General features: G+C 42.0%; 1 protein-coding gene across 1 annotated transcript in view; it reads right to left on the bottom strand.

Annotated features, from left to right (window-relative positions):
- Window positions 1-592: 592 nt before the first annotated feature.
- LOC142933482 (unconventional myosin-IXAa-like) overlaps window positions 593-19,700 on the bottom strand; it is a 50,414-nt gene continuing 31,306 nt past the window's right edge. Inside the window, exons 20-41 of the mRNA XM_076077600.1 lie at window positions 17,934-18,056; window positions 17,039-17,188; window positions 15,954-16,261; window positions 13,806-15,551; window positions 12,946-13,048; window positions 12,508-12,717; window positions 11,709-11,806; window positions 10,973-11,109; window positions 10,630-10,853; window positions 10,434-10,550; window positions 9,959-10,147; window positions 9,554-9,604; window positions 9,232-9,343; window positions 7,503-7,564; window positions 7,087-7,279; window positions 6,269-6,397; window positions 6,010-6,115; window positions 5,791-5,922; window positions 5,125-5,248; window positions 3,253-3,461; window positions 2,900-3,042; window positions 593-2,794 (exon numbers count right to left, since the gene is read on the bottom strand). Coding sequence (XP_075933715.1) covers window positions 2,301-2,794; window positions 2,900-3,042; window positions 3,253-3,461; window positions 5,125-5,248; window positions 5,791-5,922; window positions 6,010-6,115; window positions 6,269-6,397; window positions 7,087-7,279; window positions 7,503-7,564; window positions 9,232-9,343; window positions 9,554-9,604; window positions 9,959-10,147; window positions 10,434-10,550; window positions 10,630-10,853; window positions 10,973-11,109; window positions 11,709-11,806; window positions 12,508-12,717; window positions 12,946-13,048; window positions 13,806-15,551; window positions 15,954-16,261; window positions 17,039-17,188; window positions 17,934-18,056 — 5,160 coding nt within the window. The 3' untranslated portion in view covers window positions 593-2,300. The remainder of the gene's footprint in view (window positions 2,795-2,899; window positions 3,043-3,252; window positions 3,462-5,124; window positions 5,249-5,790; window positions 5,923-6,009; window positions 6,116-6,268; window positions 6,398-7,086; window positions 7,280-7,502; window positions 7,565-9,231; window positions 9,344-9,553; window positions 9,605-9,958; window positions 10,148-10,433; window positions 10,551-10,629; window positions 10,854-10,972; window positions 11,110-11,708; window positions 11,807-12,507; window positions 12,718-12,945; window positions 13,049-13,805; window positions 15,552-15,953; window positions 16,262-17,038; window positions 17,189-17,933; window positions 18,057-19,700) is intronic.

Here is a 19,700-nt window from a genome sequence, read left to right as displayed (position 1 = left end):
TAACTTTAGTGGACTAAGAAAAGTGAGGAGTCAGCAGTCAATGACGGTATAAAACAGTCAATAAATAGTTTTTTCAAGAATTGTGAACCACCGCAACCACGAAAGATCCTTTAACATAAAGGTATAAATGAGCACAAAAAATATCAGGCTGATGGGTCAAGTAGTACAGACAGACAGAAGCACATGCACTCTAACTTATGACCCAGCATATGATCTTCCTTCTCGCAGAGATGCAGTAAGATACTTAAAAACATGGCCACTATCTGGGTAATTATTTGCTACAGTATAAACTCCTTAGGAAGAAGGAGCTCCTTCTCCGTTATAGAAACAGTGGCACTGTAGCACTTGTGACCAAAAACAATAAATGCTGTGGGATTAAAATGCAGCAAAGTGTAAGTATCGTTACAGTCAGAGGACAATCAGTGAGCCTGTATAACTATTACTGAACAGTGGCCTCTGACGGGGCCAATTATGGAATAATGGTAGATGCTAAAATGTAGTGTAACAGTAGGACAATAGTCATTATACAGCAAATTAAGTTCACAACAATAGTTTGCTAACATTAGCTTCCGTTATCTACTGGTAATACTGGACCAAGTAAGAATATTGCAGCGAAACCCCTGCGAGTACTGAATCAAGCAAATGAACTCTGCCTTTCATTTGTAAGAGGAATAATGTGTTTCTTCATTCAAAAGTTACATGGTCTCATTTAATGATTGAAAATTTCAGATTTCCCCGTCTGTGAACACATGCTAACACCCTTGCTAATTGTACTGAATGTATCATATTTGTTTGTGGTATCACTGATAATGGATCGGTATCCATGTAAAATTCACAGAAGACATTTTGACGTGTCGCAGTAGGAAAAGCGCGCGTAAATAAAACAAATTAACAGTGGCTGAAATCCATTTCACCGCTTCAGTTTCATTTTGAAATATGTCATCTGCAGTACTTTGACATTGTTGCAAAATGCAAAATACTGGAATATCGGAAAGATACACTTAAATGACAAAACCATAGACATTCTCAATAATAAAGACAAAAGACATACTGGTTTTATGTTCTTTCTTGGTTGCTATTGAGCAAACACTTTACAGGAGACAGGAGGTGGGGATGGGTTTGGGAGTGGGGGGGGGGGGGGGGGGGGTAACAATAGGTTTCAAGAATAGAATGGCATTTGTCCACTATACTGTACATATGAACTGTATTGTACAATTACAATTGTAGTATGGCTGTTAAGCAGAGAATGCAGGGCTTTTATACACATCCAACATTTTTACAGAGCTGGGATCCCCTTTGGCTGGAATAAACACCAGCTGACTTGGTCCCTTTGATGGCGTTATTTCCCTTGTAAGGGGGAAAAAAGCAGCACAAACTTACAACACATGAAGTGGTTTTTCACACACACACACACACACACACACACACACACACACACACACACACACACACACACACACACACACACACACACACACACACACACACACACACACACACACACACACACACACACACACACACACACACACACACACACACACACTGCATAAGCGCTCGGCACATGCACACACAAACAAACATAAATCATCCACCGCCCAAATCTGTACATCTCTGTCCAAGATACTCAAGAAAAAAAGAAAGAAAAAAAAAAGATAAATATTTGACTTCAACTACCCTACCCAGCAGAGGCTGGTGTTCCGGCTTTGTACAGTATTTATACCTGTATATTATATGCTATAAAGAATTTCTGTGCCATTAAAATTTATTAAATAAGGGAAAATAAATTTGTAGTAACAGATCAACCACTGCTTACACTGATTGTTATGAACTGTAAACTCATAAAGCCGCTAATAATTGTGAGCTTTACGTTCACTGTAACATCAATGCTGCCTGATGTTGCCGGATTTCTTCTCATTTATTGAAAGTATACTGCTTCAGCTTTCCAGCTCCGTAACGTTCCCTGATGCTTAGTGGTCTTCGGCATATTCCAACATTCCCTTTTCTCTGTCCTCCTGCTCAGTGCGTCTCCTCTTGGCGCCGAGTAAAGAGCTGCCGAGGCACTGTAGAGAGCATGGGTGGCAGTTTAGTCTACCGAAGAGGAGCCTTTCCACTGATCTCCCCCCTCTGGAGGTGGCAACACTGTACACGGCACTTGGGGACACTTTTTTGCAGACTTCAAGAAAGGCTAAGCAAGAGTGCTTTGAGGAGCAGAGATCGGTCATTAAGTTACTTCCCATTGAGAATGTATACGCCTGCCAGGGAGTTGGATAGGGAGTGCTTTGGTGCCCCAGTGTCCTTCATACCATGAATTCATTACTGCCATACAATACCAGCTGCTGTGGTATGTCTGGAGGGTCCCTGCCGTGGCCACTGCCTTCTCTGGAGTGCCTCAGGGTTGAGTGCTTGGCCCCTTTAAGTTTCTGTTTGCCCTTTTCTGGATTGAAGGTGCCTCTGCTTGTAAACTGGGGTCTTTCGTCATACGCTCCTTCCTGATCTGCTGTAGGGCTACTGTCTATGCTGTCGGATCGGGAGGCTTGAGATACATTCAGAGCCTGGGCCTGGGCCGGACCCGAGCCTACGGTAGAAGACTTGGAGTGGAAACGAAAACGCCGGGTGCTGGCAGAGGACGAAGAGGGCGATGGGTGGAAGTGTGATGAGGAAGAGTAGGAGGAAACGCTGGAGCAAGAGTCCACAGAGTCCAGGGAGTCAGGCTGCCGGCGGAGAGCACGGCGTCGAGGGCTTGTCATGTCAGACCTCTGAGGCCAGGGGGAAGTCAATACTGGACCTCTCTCTGCAATGAAAGGCAAAGACACGGTTAGTTTTGATCTTTTCTCTCCAATTATATGTAAAAAAACAAACTGAAAGGTCAGCTGTAATTTCCTGCTTAGTGACACACCAGAGAAGTCAGAAATGGTTCCCTCAGAGTCCACATTGAGGTTTTCAGAGCTGTCGGCTGTACCAATAGAAGCCTCCGACTCAAGGGTCTCATCATCCGATGCTCGTGGCTCCAGAGTCAATATCTCAAAAGTCAACTCCTCTCTGCAGAGGCAAACAAATGAGCTGAACACACATGTTGAGACACAGCTAACAGTAATAACACATGCAAATTGGAAATGTTATTTTTGTAAATTCAGTTCTTCAAAACAGTTATTGTCCTGTTAAACTTTTTTTTTTTTTATAATCTGGAGTTATTTACGTATCAAGAAACTGTTGTTTTCAGAACATTGTAAGTGCAGTGACGGTGTTTACTTCTCTTTCTGCAGGCTTTCAATTTGCTCTGTCAGCACTTTCTCTTCCTGCTGCATGGCCGCCTGCTGGTGCTCTGAAATTTTGGAAAATGAGTCCTCTCCTTCTTCACTGCCAGTGTTTTCTATCGCGGGTTCAGCCACAGATGGGAGCCGCGGACTAACCGGAGGCGAGGGCGTGTGGTAGCTCAGTCGCTGCACATGGCCTTTTCCCTGAGAAACAAGTCAGAGGCAGATGTTGTCTTCACATCATGTGAATACTATGTTTATGCTCAATAAAAAAAAGCAGCTGACCAGCACTAAATGAAAACAGTTATGCTGTCATATACAGTACATTTCACCACTTTTAGCAAGCAGCTACTCACTCGCACACGCAGTGAACAAACCACATGAAACGACCAGCGTTTAAAAACAGCACAGCAGCACTGAATAACTGATCAAACACGAAATATAGATACAACACAACGATACACAAACGTTACCTTTTTAGCTGCATTTGTCTGCTTAAAGCAAAAGTGAGAAGTAAAAAGAGGAGGAATCAGTAATGACAAGTTCATAAAAGTCGGTTTTAATGTGCAGCATCAAGGTCGGTCGGTTCTTGCAACTGATCTGCTGCCTTTCTCGCTGAGTGGCAGATGATGTGCACATCTCAGTTCTTAGAAGTGAAGCTAATAGCAGTAACAATATCACTGTTATGTGATAAAGATCAGGGGTCGACTGATTACGGTGTTTCAATGGCCGATACCGATATGGGCGGCCAATATATAATGCTGATATCATGTTTTTTCTGTTTAATTTCTTTTTTTGCATCTGATAAAATACAACAATTTATAAATCTAACAAAACTGCAGAACTTAAATGAACATTTAACATCGTTATCGTCTGCATTGTCTCCGTTTGCTTAAGTAGACCTACACTGTTTGTAATGCACTTATTTTAAATAAAAATCAACTAAATAAATGTCTTCAGGTTGTTGTTTTTCTGAGAAAGAACTAAAATGTGTAAACTTACATAGTGAAAATTTAAATAAACAACCTTTGGTGGTTTTGGCCTACTTTGGTACACATCAGCTACACTCAGAAGGCTGCCTGCAGACATTTTCTGTTAATCGGCCTTGTGAGTGCAGGCGTCGCCCGATGCCGCTTGTCTCAAAATGGCAATAACCGGCCCGATTCATCAGGCGACCAATTAATCGGTCTATCATCATAATAGATATGATATTTGCTCAGGAAAAGTATGAGATTCCACCAAGGCTTAATGAGAACTTAATTCTGTCCACAATTTATCCAGAGAAAGTAATAACAACAATTTAATGACATTTTCTAATTTTATATTTCTTGAGAGTGAAACACTGATATGAGCTATTCAGTCAATACTAAGTTATAGAATATGCTAAAAAAAAAAGCCTTTTTATGCTCCATATTCCAAGTGGCATAATGTAGATCTAATGACAAGCGATTGCACGATCTCATGACTTTCATCCACAAGAGACAGTTACAACAAACAGAAGCTGAGTGAAGTGATGAGTCATGCTTCATGGATGGAGAAGGCAGATGTTAATATTTGAAGAGATGAGACTATGCAGAGGTCGGCACCACAACAACATCGCCACTGGATGATGATTTGGGGATGTAATCCATGGTGCGTGTGTGTATACATACCACAGTGAGCGCTATGCTCATAAATCTAACAGCTATTAGTACGGGTTTCTGGGTAAAGGAAAGGACAGGTTAGGGAGGACAATCTGGAGAGGAGAAACAGCTTACAAAGGCGGAAATCAGGGAAGGAGTTTTTAGGGTGGCTCAGTCAGGAGGATTAAACGGTGCAAACAGCTGATTCTTCTGATAACAGTATATTTGTCATATCATTTACTTACCATCGACCGTCGAATGAGGGTCAGTCTGCACTTGGCCTTATTCTCTGCAAATTCCAGGCTGCTGATGTCCTTTAGTCGAACTTTGTACTTATTCATCTGTTCACAAATGATAAGTTCTACACACCTAAGGAGTGAAAAAACACACTTCAGAAGGACTGGAAATGCTTAACAATGTCACAGCAAAATGATAAGTTCATATTTAGTTAATCAAAAGGCAAACCCTTTTCTACAAAGTCTGATTTATAAGTATACAGTGGCTCTCAAACAGAAAACAAATCAATAATTGTTTTTCTCAACCATTATTGAGGAAATCTGCAGTGAAAATAAACCAAGTAAACAATAATTTTATTGAAACAATAACATGGTGTAAGTTATGATTGATTCATTTTTTATTTAAGTTAAGTATTGTATTCTATCTGTCTGTCTGTCTAGTTGAGCTTTTAGAAAAGAATGACACAAGGCCGGTCTTCTACAATGACAGTGAACCTGACAATATGTTCTGCTGACTTTGGTTTTGACTGATCTTGGTAGCCTTGCATACGGTTTTGTCAATTGCTCCCACATGAAACAGATTAATTTAGGATCCACTCCCGCTCCAAACTTTGTGAACCACTGCCTTAGGCAAAGGCAGATAATTAATTAGATATACATAAAGTGTGTTCTTACGCAGTCGTCTTGCCGATGTCCTGGACACTCTGCAGTGGATCAATGGTGTCTGGACAGCGCAGGATACAGGGAGCAAAAACTATAGCCAAGGCGTTGGCTGACATACGGTTTGTCTCCTCTTGTAAGGCGATCCTGGAAAGCATTAATTTAGTATTAGAATAGTCTACCAGGGAGGAAATAAATCCTACTCTAAGGATTACCATAAGAACTGATTTTTACCTGACAAGATGAAATATGAGGCGTTCAAGAGTGCTTAGGTGAGTTCTGCTTAGCTGGTCAACAACTGAATACACCGCTCTGATCGTTTCCTTTTTATCCTGCAAAGCTGAGGAGGCATTTCAACAAGACAAATCACCCTTTACCGTTACAGCAAACAAATGCTGCTGTTCACAATAATAAATTGTGATTGTGGACACAATCTCCAATGTGATGCATTTGAAAACCCAATGGAGTTGGATACCTAAAACTGATCACTTACCCATGGTACGTATAAACTCCTCATACAGCTCGAATGTCATCAGAGGATTAGGCAGGTCTCTCAGCCACTGCTTGAAAGCACTCGCGATAACGTGGATGTTGTAGTCGTCCAGATTCATGCTGTCAACATCTGTGTGGTCACAAGGAGAGTGGAGACCATAGAAATAAATGTCTGGGGGTCATTTGACCGTTACAAGAGAAAATGGTGATTGTTGTTATTGTGAGAACACATGTAAGTGGAGACCTAAAGTTTTGTCGCAGTTTGCTGCGAAGAGAGCGGACGCAGGCCACCAGCCCACTGTTCAGCTTATTTTATGGAAACAATGTAGCATTACAGCATGGTGGAGTTAGCACGCTAGCTAGCTAACCAGCCAGCTGTTTGCTAGCTAACTAGCTAACAAGTTATCTAGCAAACAGTTTTTTTATTCCAACATACTTTAACGCTGGTCACAGTAAATGAGCAGACCAAAGTTGTCACTCATCTGGTGATAGCAATTTGCTTACCTACGCTGTGACAAGAGTGTGTGGATGAAGCGTTAAGTTGTTAGATTTACTGCTTGTTTTAGTCGTTACTGCAAAACCTCACCTCAGTGATTCTGTGACTCGCTGTAAGTCAGTTTAGTTTATATTGAAGTTAGCCCGCTACAACAAACATAAAAATGGCCGCCGCTCTGACCTTCCTGCTAAGATGATTTGAATGGGAATGTCCATTCTGCTACTAATATATAGTTATGGTGCAGACAAACCAACACTTAGTAATCACATTTAATCCTTCCCCACACATGTTTCTCAGCTTTAAAGGTGACTAGAATCATTCACCTGTGTCGAGTCCTTGCTTAAGTTCCTTAATTTTGTTGGTGGAGCCAGGTTTTCTGTATATTCCTTCAGTGTAGAGCCCATGCATCTCAATGAAGTTAATGAGCTTCTCCACTACCAGGGGCACGGCCCTCTCGTCATTAGTCAGACGAGAAACCTCCACTCCGAACTGTCTGGAGGAAAGCTCTGGATCAAACTGTTACGAGAAAATAATAATACACTGTTAAACACAAAAACATGCACACACTTGAACAAAGAAACAAAGACTAATATTTAAAAATGCTTATAAGAATTGCTCACGTATCAAAAAAAAGTGTATTAGATGGCAGTACTAACACTACCTACTGGAAAGAAACCCACAGAAAAAACAATTAGTGTCTTGGGACATTGTTGGCGGGCGCACAATATGGCCGACTCACCTTCTTGCTGCATTTGGTGGTCGTCTTCTGGCAGCACTTTCTGTGGCAGGCGTACCGGCACACTGGATGAACACAACCAGAGAAATCAAACGGGTCATTTCCTCTATCCACAGACAGGCAGCGCCTCCTCATTATTCAGCAGAAGTTGGTACAAAAGAAAAACATAACTATATATATTATCGCTTGAGAGACCAAGGCAGTATTGGCTGGAGTGAGGTAAACATCCTGTGGGAATAAAGGACAAACTGTGTGGGGATATCTCTGCAGAGACGGCGCCCCAGACCCCATGAGTCCAGTTGAAAACAATCTGATTAAGGCTGAGGAGGGAGAGAGGGTGGGGCTCGCTCTGTGAGGCCAGACTGAACACAGCTTGAACACAGATATGGTGTGTTTGTACAAGTTCACTGAATGTCTTAGTGGAGGAGGGGGTGTTTGTGTCTATTTGTGGTCACATGGATTTGGCACGAGAAGTTGTTTCTTTCAAAACACATTGCCTGATAGCAAATGTATTTAATATTCTGGTGTTGGTTACATCAGGACAATATTGGCTGTATTGACTGACTGAGTTTATGTGTGTGTGTGTGTGTGTGTGTGTGTGTGTGAGAGAGAGAGAGAGAGGCACGGTTCCAGCACTCACAGACATCACTGTTAAGGACACAGGGCTTCTTTCCAACCTTTAAAATTGGTTGGCATAAGCTTTTGGTTGCCAAAACTTAAAGCCGGAATACTTCGCCTCCCAAGACTTCACAAATGTTTCTTGTTCAGGTTCATCTGGTTCTTCGTCAATTTTGAATCAATTTTTCACATCGATTTGTGATGTTGACGGGTCCGTCCAACCTTTCACCCCGCAGTTGAACAACTTACTTTGCTTCACCTTTGTCGCTAAAACAGATTCCTGTGCGCACTAGAGTAATGCACCAACGCACGTGCAGCATTTTCTGGTTTCGGTTCTGACTGTAACAGCAATATTTACATGTCACCGACGAAACAAATTGGGTACGGTTCACGTTTTGCTGTTTGATGTCTTTGTCTTTTGTATGTTAAATACGTTTTTTGCCACTGATGGCAACCACAAGTCGAGAATATGTTTCTGGTTTCTCAGAATGTTTGCCAATTACAACCTGGCAACCTGAGTCGGACTGGCAAGACTCCCGAATGGCTGATTCATTCCATGCTGAACTGACCGGTGTTCATAGAGTTTTTATCAATCAGTTTCTGATGTCAGTGGTATAGTTTTACTCATGTTCATGTCAAGTTGAGAAATGGTAGTGACATTTTTTCTATTAAAACTACTGTTGTATCAACCCAAATATTAATCACAGGGGGTTTTCCTCCGTGTGTGAGATGTTGGTGCTTCTACAAACACATAAATAAACACATATTGCAATTTCAACTTCACATATATTTTAGGGTTGCAACTTTATCATCAATGAATCTGTTGATAATTTAATTAATAAACTGTCGGAAAATAGAAAAAAGCTGTAAATTTGCTGGAACCAGCAAATATTGGGAATTTTCCTTGATAAATGACAATCACTTTATTCAAATTGTAGAGGAGGAATTTTCTGTCAATTGAATTAATAATTAATTATTTCAGCACATGAATATTTTACTCTTCAAAACTGCTTATCAAAAAAAGATCAATTTTCTCAGATCCACTGTATGAAATTCAGGGATTCTCAAGGTCTGCTAAATCTAAACTTGTGTGATGTTTTGCATGCACACTCACGTTTGCACACACAGGCACGGTCCATCATCCAGATGAGCGATGAGCAGTATTCACAGTATGTGGGGATGCTGTACTGGGTGGACTTGAAGATGTGGCCGTTATGTTCCTCCACCTGCAGAGAGCAGCAGAGCACAGGTTCAGGTTCATTTGAAGTTCACGTGCATATTTCCTTTGACATTTACATGTTTTTCTTTTTCTTGTTTTAATAGCCTTTTCTATTCTGGTGGCTGGTGTATTTATATCTTGTTATTCCAAACAGCAAAGCGGGGTGTAAAAGACCTCTGTTAGTTCTGAATAATGATGAGGATGAAGAGAGACTTACAATGTCTGTGTCCTTTTTCCTCCGTTTTTTGCGTTCAGGTTTAGGGACCTGCTGTAGTAAAATAAAACACAAAACAGAACAACAGATATGTTTTTGCATTTATTTAGTTTTGTCACTGTATTAAATGCATTATTTGGAAATATAACCATCATGTAAAATGAGGATAAAATCTCTAGAAACGTACAATCCAGAAGGCTTCTTATACACCAGAGTACATGACATTTAAAGTTTGTAAAGATACGTAAAACTTTTCTTACACATTCAACTTACTTTTTGGATGCACAACAATTAACACACATGTATTTCTTTGAGCAGAACAGAATACATTTAAAGGAGCACAAACTATCTTTTAACAGTTTAGCCATCATCAAAAACCCTGTTTTCCAGGAGGCTGTGAGTCTTTACCTTGCTGGGTGTGCTGTCCAGAGGCTTGTACTCGGTCATGAACTCATCCAGGAAAACCTTAAAGGTGTTGACCCACACCGTGACAGGAGACTCTCTCCAGTCCCTCTGCTCCTGTCGCATGGTCTTCTCCAAGATGTCCTCAAACAGAGCGTAGAGGTCTTTGGAGCGGATACTCTTACCATCATCCATCTGGGGAGGAAGATGACGAGGTCACAGGAAGAGAACAGTATTAATCTACTTTGGAAATAATGTTCTAATCCTTTATCTGCTATAACGTAAAAACGACTGTGATTTTATTACAATTTTGATTGTAATGCATTATAAAAAAACTTATATTATATTACAACTATGGAATTATAAAACACTATGGTGCTATATATTATAGGATCAGTGTAATTATACAGTGCTATAAACAGTTTATGAGTATCTTTATAATATTGTTACCAATCATGTAAACAGTGTTGACAGCACTTACCGCAAGCGCTGTGGAGTAAGAGTTGAAGATGTTCAGACGGAATTCCTTCAAAGCCTTTTTAAACACGACGTCCACCATGGTGTCCTTCTTACTGTCCTCAGTGTCCAAGTCGTTGATCTAAAACAGGAACACCACAGTCATCGTTGTATGAATATGAACTTCCTGAAGTGTTGAGAAAGAGCATGTTTGTCTGTACCTTCTTCATGAGGAAGTCGTTCATGCAACTGTAGTCGTTGGCGCAGTTGAGGATCTGCAGCGCGTCGTTCTGCCACTGAGCAGGCTCCAGAGCCACGCTGCTGATCTTAACGCTGCGCCGCCGCTTCACCTTGGGAGACGGCTCCTTGTTCTCCTTCAAGTCTCTGAACCCTCGATCCAAAATCAGGTCAGGACTGCAGGGGGGCGACATGTTCTCTTGACCTGCTGTGTGGAAGGGAACAAAGGATTTGTGCAGGTGAGTCAAATGAACATCAGGTGCATTAAAATACAGTATTTTAGCACCCAAAGTGAAAGTCCTATTAATTTGCTTTTGGATAACACACCTTCTCCCAGCAATGGCCCAGTGTCCCCATAGTCTCCATCCGGGGAATCAGCCCCGCAGATCAGCTTTTCTCTGGATGTCTTCTTATCCCCATACTTTGTCTTGCCCCAGAAACGCATCCTACGACCCCTGTTCAAACTTAAAACAAAATTGAGACATTCTTTGAGTACTGATGGAAAATTGAGATTAAAATGTAAATAGCTTCAACAAGTGACAAAACAGTACTTCAAGTTATTACGAGGAGCTTTAACTGTGTGTTGATTTTGGAGGTTACTGTGGACAAAAGCGGTAGTGTTTCCAATGAGTCCCTTTAGAAAACGGCTCATTTGACTGCAGCAGGGTCTGGCGGTCTGCCCCGCTCACTCCTGGTTCTGGCTCTACTGTGACTCCCTTTCCTCCAGCGGGCCCATTAATACAACTTGGGCCTCCAGCAGCGTGACGTTTGAATTTGACCCAGTGTCACTGATGCCAAGCATTGAGAATATTATAGAGAACTATATAGAAATAGCCACTCTTCTTGCTGTCTCGTTTATTATTATTATTATTATTATTATTATTATTATTATTATTATTATTATTATAGGTCATATAGAGGCATCATTATGAAACTAAGACTGTTTCATAACCAGTTAAAAGTTCCTCACAGTAACTTTAACAATTTATATTAAGGCCAAGACATAAAGAAAAACTTTCAGGTAAAACTCTGTGTGGCAGCAATGCAGAGTTGAGGAACAAACCTTCCATCTTGAGAGTTCTTACGCATGGAGTCCTCTTTGATCAAATCTCCTGAAGACATGGTTTTCTGTATCTTCTTTTGCTCCTTAGAGCTGGCAGGCTGAAATAACACCAGGTTGGAGAAATGTTAAAAACACACCAAAAAGCCAGACAGCCTCTCTATTATGAATATACATTCAGCCCCTGAGTATATTATGATCTGAGGACAAGTTCGAGCCAGCAGAGGGCAGCATCACAAACCTGCAGCTGCACCAGCCACATTAACCTGACGTCTTTTAGGCATCAGTAAAAGTGAACATGCAGTTTATCGTAATCCTGATACAACAAAGCAATAACACAACAAATAATATATGAAATATATGACACGTATTCCGAGGTAAAGAGCAGTTAAAAGACAGTAGGAGTGTGTTAGATGATGAAGACCATCAAGAGTGAATGATGACCTTTTTCAAGGATTCCCAAGGTCTGACTCGTGACTAGTGCTAAGAGAGGAACTATAACCAAGTGACATGCAAACATTGTTATTCAACAAGGAAGAGAAGAAGTCAGTGTTAAAGCTGTAAGAGAAACAGAAGCCAATCGTGTTAGAGAAGCAACTAAGTTAAAGGATTAGTGTTGAAAGGGAAAACATTTGAAATGCCTTCCCCTCTTATGGAAAGTTTAAGAAAATTTGTTGAAGCTCAGTTTGAGTCAGTGATGTAGATCTATGCTCTCTCTGGGGAGGGGGTTAGAAATGTCAAAGACAAGCCACGCTTTAAGACCGTATAGAGGGCCACTGATGGCCTGGATGGCGCCTGTTACCATGTCAGAGTCACTGAAACAGGACTCTCTCAAGCCCGTCTCCGTGGAGCTCTGTTTGGCGAGCGGCAGACTGTAATGGCGGGGGCTGCTGCTGTCGTCGTCATAGTCCTCGTCTGAATCGCCCCCAACTGAGAGGGTGGGGGCGCGGGTGAGGAAGTCGGAGCGGGTGCGTGCCATTCTAGCTTTCTTTTTTTGGCCCGCTCTGCCAACCTGGAGTTTCATCAGAAGTGATAACAGCATGTTTTAAAAAGGAGCCTTTAATAACCTGAAAAAGAGCTCCAGTGCATTTTGTTCTTCATGTAGGTCAACTGTGGCGTTTAAGGTGTAAGATTTGGGGCTGCCAAGATATATTAATTCATTCACAACACAAATAAGGCACTCCTGCGAACTTGCAAACACATGCTTTGTTCTAAAAAGGAAAAAGGAGAGTTTGCTTACATCCCGAGTTTTTGCCCCTTTAGAGGGCTTGACGACGGGTGAAGGTGCTTCTCTGGGAACGGCTGCAGGCGTTTCTCTAGAAGCAGCTTCCCTGTCAAACCTGCTGGACAAAAAGAGGAACAAATGTAAATACATAATGTTAATAATTTTTTAATAATAAAGTAATGGCTCCAAATAGAGAATTCATTAAGTCAAAAAACCAAGAATGTCAATGAAAATGTCATTAATGCACACAGAAGATGATTATGTGGTTAGCTAGAGCATCTTTTAAATTAGTATGATGGCATCATATCTGGTTTTCAGAAAAGTCAGCCAATCTCAATTAAAGTTGGTGCCGTCTATCTGTTACTTTCAACTCATTCTTCTCAGTGTCCCTGCAGCAAATCCATAGTATGGGGCAGAATTTAGTAAGAAGTGTTCAAATTTCATGTTACCACCATTCATTCTTTATCTAGATCTATTTTATTTTAAATGGAAACCCTTTTTTATTGACCCATTTATTTGTTCAACAAATAAATGGGTTTTATTTTTATTTTTTCTCTCTTGGATTTTGATTAATAGTAATGTATTGTCATTATTCCTACATTGATTTGTATCATTCCAAAATAGTTCTTTAGATATAATTTACATCCTTTTTGATTATATTTGTCATATTTTGTATTTTACATTTCTATTCTATTTATGATTCTTGAACTTTTTTTTATTGTTATGCACGTAAAACAAAAGGTAAAAACCTGCCTTTGGCAAAAAAACTGGTTCTGCATAACAACAAAAACATACATAGAGCAAGCAAAGAAATTTAATTCAATAATAAGTACATTTAATAATATTAGTGTAAAATGTATCAATCCATTACTCACTTTGTAAATGTGACTTTGTCCTTTGGAGAGAAGAAGATGTTTGGCTTGTCCTTCAAACTAACTGTGGTGCCTTGGTCACTTGGTGTCTTCTTGTTCGCTGTTCTCGCTCTGGTTCCTCCTCCATCTTTGGACTCCAGCGTGAGTTTGGGCGCCCAGCCCTCAGCAACGAGCCTGCTCTCCTTGCGTCTTTCTCTGGGAACAGAAGCAGGTGGAGGGGGCAGGTACGGGTGAGGGGCGGTGCTCTGGATGTCCACACCCGGGGGAGAGTGCACTGATGGGGCCGTGGAGTCCGACTGTGTTCTGGCAGGAGGAGCGAGCTCTGGTGTTCTCTCGATCAGCAGGGAGCTGGGTCTACGGCGCTCCCTGGAGGTTGCGGCGCCACCAACATCTTGTCCACCCTGTCGACTCTGCTGTATCCTGTGCAGCGCTTCTCCTCTTTGTTTTTCAAACATGTCTCTCTCGTACTGAGCGAAGTAAAGACGCTGCTGCTCCAGCGCTTCTTTCTGCTGTCTGATCTGCTCCATCATCTCCTTCTCGTTCTGCTGCTGCTGATTACGCTGCCTCACCTCCTTCTCCTCGTTCAGTCGCACCAGCTTCTCGATGACCGCCTGGTCGGCCTGAGGGCCAGAGGTGGAAACGGGGACGAGAGCCGGGTCTGGTTTCTCCCCCGTCTGAGCCCTGGAGTCTCGAACCACTGCAGGGGGACGGACAATATCACTCAGCTCTTGGCTTAGTGGTGTTTCTTTCTGCATGCTGATGACCACCACCACTGGTCGCCGCGATGACTCCCGCCTCTCTTTGAGAAGCTTGGTGACAGTGGTGGTGGTGGTGGTGGAGACGGCCGCCTCCGTGTTTTGTTTGGGCTTTTCAGCAGGACGACGGGAGACGGCTGTGCTGCCCTCACTAGCAGGGACGTAAAAGGTAGGGAGGTAGTTCTCCATTTTGGGCGGATGTGTGGGGGCAGAGGGGGCTGCCGGATCCATTTTGGTCTGGCACTGTGTGCCTTGGTGGGCAACTGCATCTGTCCTGTGCGGTTCGAGTGGCCTCGGGCTCGATGAAACAACCTCCGCATTGGGCTCAGGTGCTGGAGCTGCTGAAGCAACAGGGAAGCAGAGGTCCTCACTGTCTGTCACCTCTTCTACGGCCTTGGGGGCCTCGTCTTCCATGCTGAGAAGCTCGAAGCTGCCTTTGGAGCTCTGGCTGTCGGGCGTGCCCTGGGGTGAACGAAGAGGTGGCGTCGCCGGGGCCACCAGCTCTACAGACCAGCGGCGTTCCTCGGACGGGGACGAGGCTCCACCGCTGGTCGCCCGGACCTTGAGGAGCTCCAGGCTGAACTTGGCCTGCTCCAACTCTCTCATCCGCCGGCTCTCTCTCTTGGCCCGAGTGGTTTTCTGGCTGGGCTCGTCTAAAGTTCTGGACCTCTCTCGCACCACCACGGTGGATGTCTGGATCGAGTCCGATGCTTCAGTTTGCGCTTTAGAGGGGCCCTCTCTCGTCCGAGCATGTTCTCTTCCTTCTCCTTCCTCTCTGACGGAGCCCTCGTGGCTGCTCAGGATTTGGAGGCTCCTTTCTCGCTGCTCGTAGGAGCGATCCTCCCACGTGCTGAGGTCCAACCCCATGATCCTCTCAGGAGGCTCCTCTTCTGCTCCTGGCGAGAGACTCACCTGGCCATTCTGTAGTTGAAGCAGCTTCTCCTGCTGCTGCTCCTTCTCCTCCCTCAGTCTCTGTTCTCTCAGCTGTTTGAAGCTGTCAATCAAGAAGGCACGGTTACAACTTTAGCTGATGTCAAACTACTTCCTACTGCTGGTATCAAGATACATTTTAAACAGTTATTCAGAACAAACTCAAGTATTGACCAAAGTTAAAAAGTCTTTCTCTCAGTGGCTCAGCTGATCGTAGAGCAGCTTTGGGTTGCTTGCGTAATGGCATGCTTTTACCAAGCCTGGTCAATAAGCACACTGAACAATGACCAAATACACTGCAGGCAGGAGCTGTGTGCAAAGATTAATCTGGCTTTTCACCAGCTTGAGCAAAAATCATGCAGTCACCTGTGTGTTACAGCTTTATAAAAATGCAAAAATGTTTGTTTTTGATGAATTACATGAAGGTGCTAGTGCTCAGGAACAGGTGTTTTACAGCATGGCTTACCTCTGCCTGGCCAGGAAGCCTCTGCTAATTGCCTGTAGTTGTACCACAGCGCCGTACAGACGCAAGTAGGTGTCTCTGGCTTGATGACAGCGCCAGGCCGTCTGAATGACCAGAGCTGCTGTGCAGCGCCGGTAGAGCCATAACCTCCACGCCCTCTGCAGCACCAGAGCAGCCTCCCTCCACAGCCTGAACCTGTGGCGCTCCCTGTAACCTCGCCACTGTGTCTGCAGACACAATGCTGCCCCCTCCTGGACGTGAGGGCCATAATCCTCCTCCTCGTCTATGGGCCGGTACAAACGCCACCATTTCTGTGAGGGGATGATGATAATTATGTATTATTTTTAATACAAACTGTGATTTATTTTTCTCTTTTAGTCACAACATATGTTCCTGTTCACTGACTAAAGACAGTCCATTAGAAATATAAGCATCTTTGCTCAATAGGTAATCTCAATTGTCTTTTATGGGACATAAAAACGAATTTAATTCCAACTGGACTGGGCATGTCTGTGAGTGACATGTTGATTTGATCTGTATTTGAGTTGGACATTCACACAGATTTCAAATTAAACTTAAAATATTTTCCAGTTTAGGAACTAAAATAAAACATCCTTGATGTCAAGGGACACCTTTTGGTCCTTTCATGTCAAACGTAGTGCTGCACTGAGCTAGGCCAGGACAGCGGGCATTAAATCAATACCACAACGTTATTACTAATATCTTTCTGCTATTGAGTATCACAATATTGCAAATGTAAGCAAAATCATAATAATAATATGATGATTGATGCAACAAACTATGTTTCATAGTTATGCATTACATCATACAGACCTTTTTCAGCTCAATAAAACAAAAACTTCAATAATAAATCGTTTGTAAGAATTCATTTAAAATTAGCACAGAAAAAATAATGTCTAAAACTGCATTTTGTAAAAGTATAATTTGAATTGCTTTTAATTTTACATGAAAGTCAATCAGAAATAATACAAAGAGGAAAAAAAAAACACAGGAAAAAAAAGAATCACTAAAGAGTGATTTAAATCCTACAGAAGGAAAAGACGGGGCTTAAAAGCACTGAACTGTACCTGGATGCAGATCGCTGCTTCTCTCATTCTGACAAACTGCTTTCTCTCCAGCAGGGCTCGGAACCGCCGCTGCAGCGCGACGATGCGTCTGAGAACTTCGGCGTGGAGAACGGCCTGCAGCCGCTGACGCTCAGCCTCCCGGAAGAACACCTGAGGGGAGGGACCATGATGGAGTCAGTGCGTGGTAACACACACACACACACCTAATGAAGAACGAGGTTGTTAAAGAGATGTACACACACACTCTTTCAAAAAGCTCTGCTCACACACAAAGCTCAGAGATCGAATACATGGTCACAAGTATGTCAGGTATGATCCTCTAATTATATAGACAGCATCCCAAAGGCCAGGACCCCTCCATCATGACTCATACATACCAACCAAGACCAAATATGGGGCACTGTCTTCATTACATCCTTCTATTCCAGACGGAGGATGCTTTCAGGTGATATGAGTTTATCCTCAACACAAACCTTTCCCTTTGTCTATGACTCTATTTATAGTTCGTGAAATTCAAAGGTTTAATAAACTAAAAGAGTTTGAGTGATTTCAAAACCCCACATTATCTTAAGTAAATCAATTTTGGGACTTGGACCGGCATTTTCCAGATTCCTAACTGCCTCAACATGCATTGTAACATAACATAAAACCAATAATAACATACAGTGTACAATGTGATTTCTGAGAGCTGAACAAAGCTCAGCTGTGCAACATTCATTTGTAATGAGGAACACGTTTTTTACATGTTTTTGTACAGTAGAGGTTGCTTAACAGACAGGGATAATGTGGCGTATTTAAAGCAAATGTCGCTTCATGTTTTTAACTGTATTTGTTTATCTGTTAATCTAAAAGATCAGCAAAGAGGAAAGGAGGGAGAAGGACGGAGGGTACATACCATTGTCTTTCCCACTTGGTACCCATCTGGTTCGAGGTCTAGCTGGTCCAGACTCTGCTGGATGCCGTCTCTGGTGGCACTGGTGCGCTCTGGGAGCAGCACACTGAAGTGATGGACAAAATCCTATCAAGAAAACAAGGAAAGGTGTTAATGAGAAATATGTGTTTTTCTAACACTGACTTCAGCACAGCAGGGGTGGCAAATTGTATCGATTGTGGACCAAATACAAAAAAATATATGGAGTCACAAGCTAAACAAAAGTGAATGCAAAGCTTACAACCAGTTACATTGAAAGAAAATCAGTGTTTCTACACTGGAAAATAATTTTCTATAAAAATTAACTCCACAACACAACTAAACAGTTTAACGTTTGACATTACAGTCGTTGACTGGTGTGCCCACATATTTCAAAAAGTATTTCTGTATCTGCTACTCTTAGATTTTATTTAAATGTATTAAAAACGTCTAAACTCTAATACAAGCGTCCACTTAAAATAGTATGATGTTATGTGCACATATGTATATATGTAAAGTTAAAACAGGCTGAAATTAGCAAATATTTGTGTCTGTTCACAAAAAGTTTCCGATACAAATTTAAATTTAAGATAAATGTAATAAAACATCTGTTAAATATCACGATGGAACAAACAGAGCAGGCAGAAATAGTATAATGTTTGTTTCTGTGCCAAGAGGTTAAGACAGATAATATAACTAAATGTAGTCGACATCTAGTGTTTAAACTAGGATGTGCAATGCCAAACAGCTTGGACATACTTCAAATAAATTGCACTGTTGGTATATTGTACATAGTTTAAACACTAGATTTTGACTCAATTCTGAACCTTTTGGCACAGAAACCAATATTTCAACATTTCTGCCTAGTTTGGCCACCCCAGCAATGCAGGATTAATTGGTTGGGGATGTTCAACGCTGTGGCGCTGAATGTGAAATAAAAGTCTCGACCAGCAGCAGAAACCAAAGCAGCCTCCTGCAGCATCTCTTGTGCAAAAACAAACAAAACAAAGGCACATGTGGTTTCAGGTAAAAGTCCATATTTGCAGGGGTTCAAACATCATGGCATAAAAATGCTGAACTCCCACTCTTCAAACTGAGGGCCATTGTCTGAATTCAATACACTCTGGGCTGCAGGGGGGTGGTTAGGGAAACAGATGATGTGTTTATACAATTACAAGCATGGAGAGTGCTTCAGAGACACGAGCACAATGGAGAGGCTCTGTTCTGAAGAGTCTGGAAACAGCAGACTCCTCCAGAGTGATACCATGCCCAAGATATTTCTCATTAGTGCTGACCAAAGCACTAAATATGTTTTTGGGGAATTTCTGATAAATGAAGATGTCTGCTGCTGAAATCATCCGAGTGAGCTCATCAAAATAGTTACAGTTTTATGGGTTTTGCACTCAGTAATGTAGATATTAAAGGTCAGTCCACACAAATAACTAAACACATACACATGCTGGACACCATTATAGAATGAACCTGCTCTTTAAACTAGTATTCACTTTAACTTATCTTTACTGATTTCAACCTGCTGCCTGTCATTGTTGATTTCACTGGTGTTGTATTTCCGGTGCTTGTTGTTTATTGTATATTTTATTACTGAGTTCATGTAATGTGAGGTGGCGTTGAAAGGCACCATTAATTAAAATGTATTATTAAAGTAGGGCTGACACAATATCAGAATCTCACTACACGATTATCGTGGCCAACAGAATTCATGATGACGATATTATCACAATATCTATAGAA

This window comes from Anarhichas minor, unplaced genomic scaffold, assembly GCF_050575085.1.
Source record: "Anarhichas minor isolate MPS153535 unplaced genomic scaffold, ASM5057508v1 ptg000062l, whole genome shotgun sequence".
In the NCBI taxonomy this organism is placed as follows: domain Eukaryota; kingdom Metazoa; phylum Chordata; class Actinopteri; order Perciformes; family Anarhichadidae; genus Anarhichas; species Anarhichas minor.
Note: the sequence above shows the minus strand (reverse complement) of the source record. Positions and strands in the feature narration are given on the sequence as shown.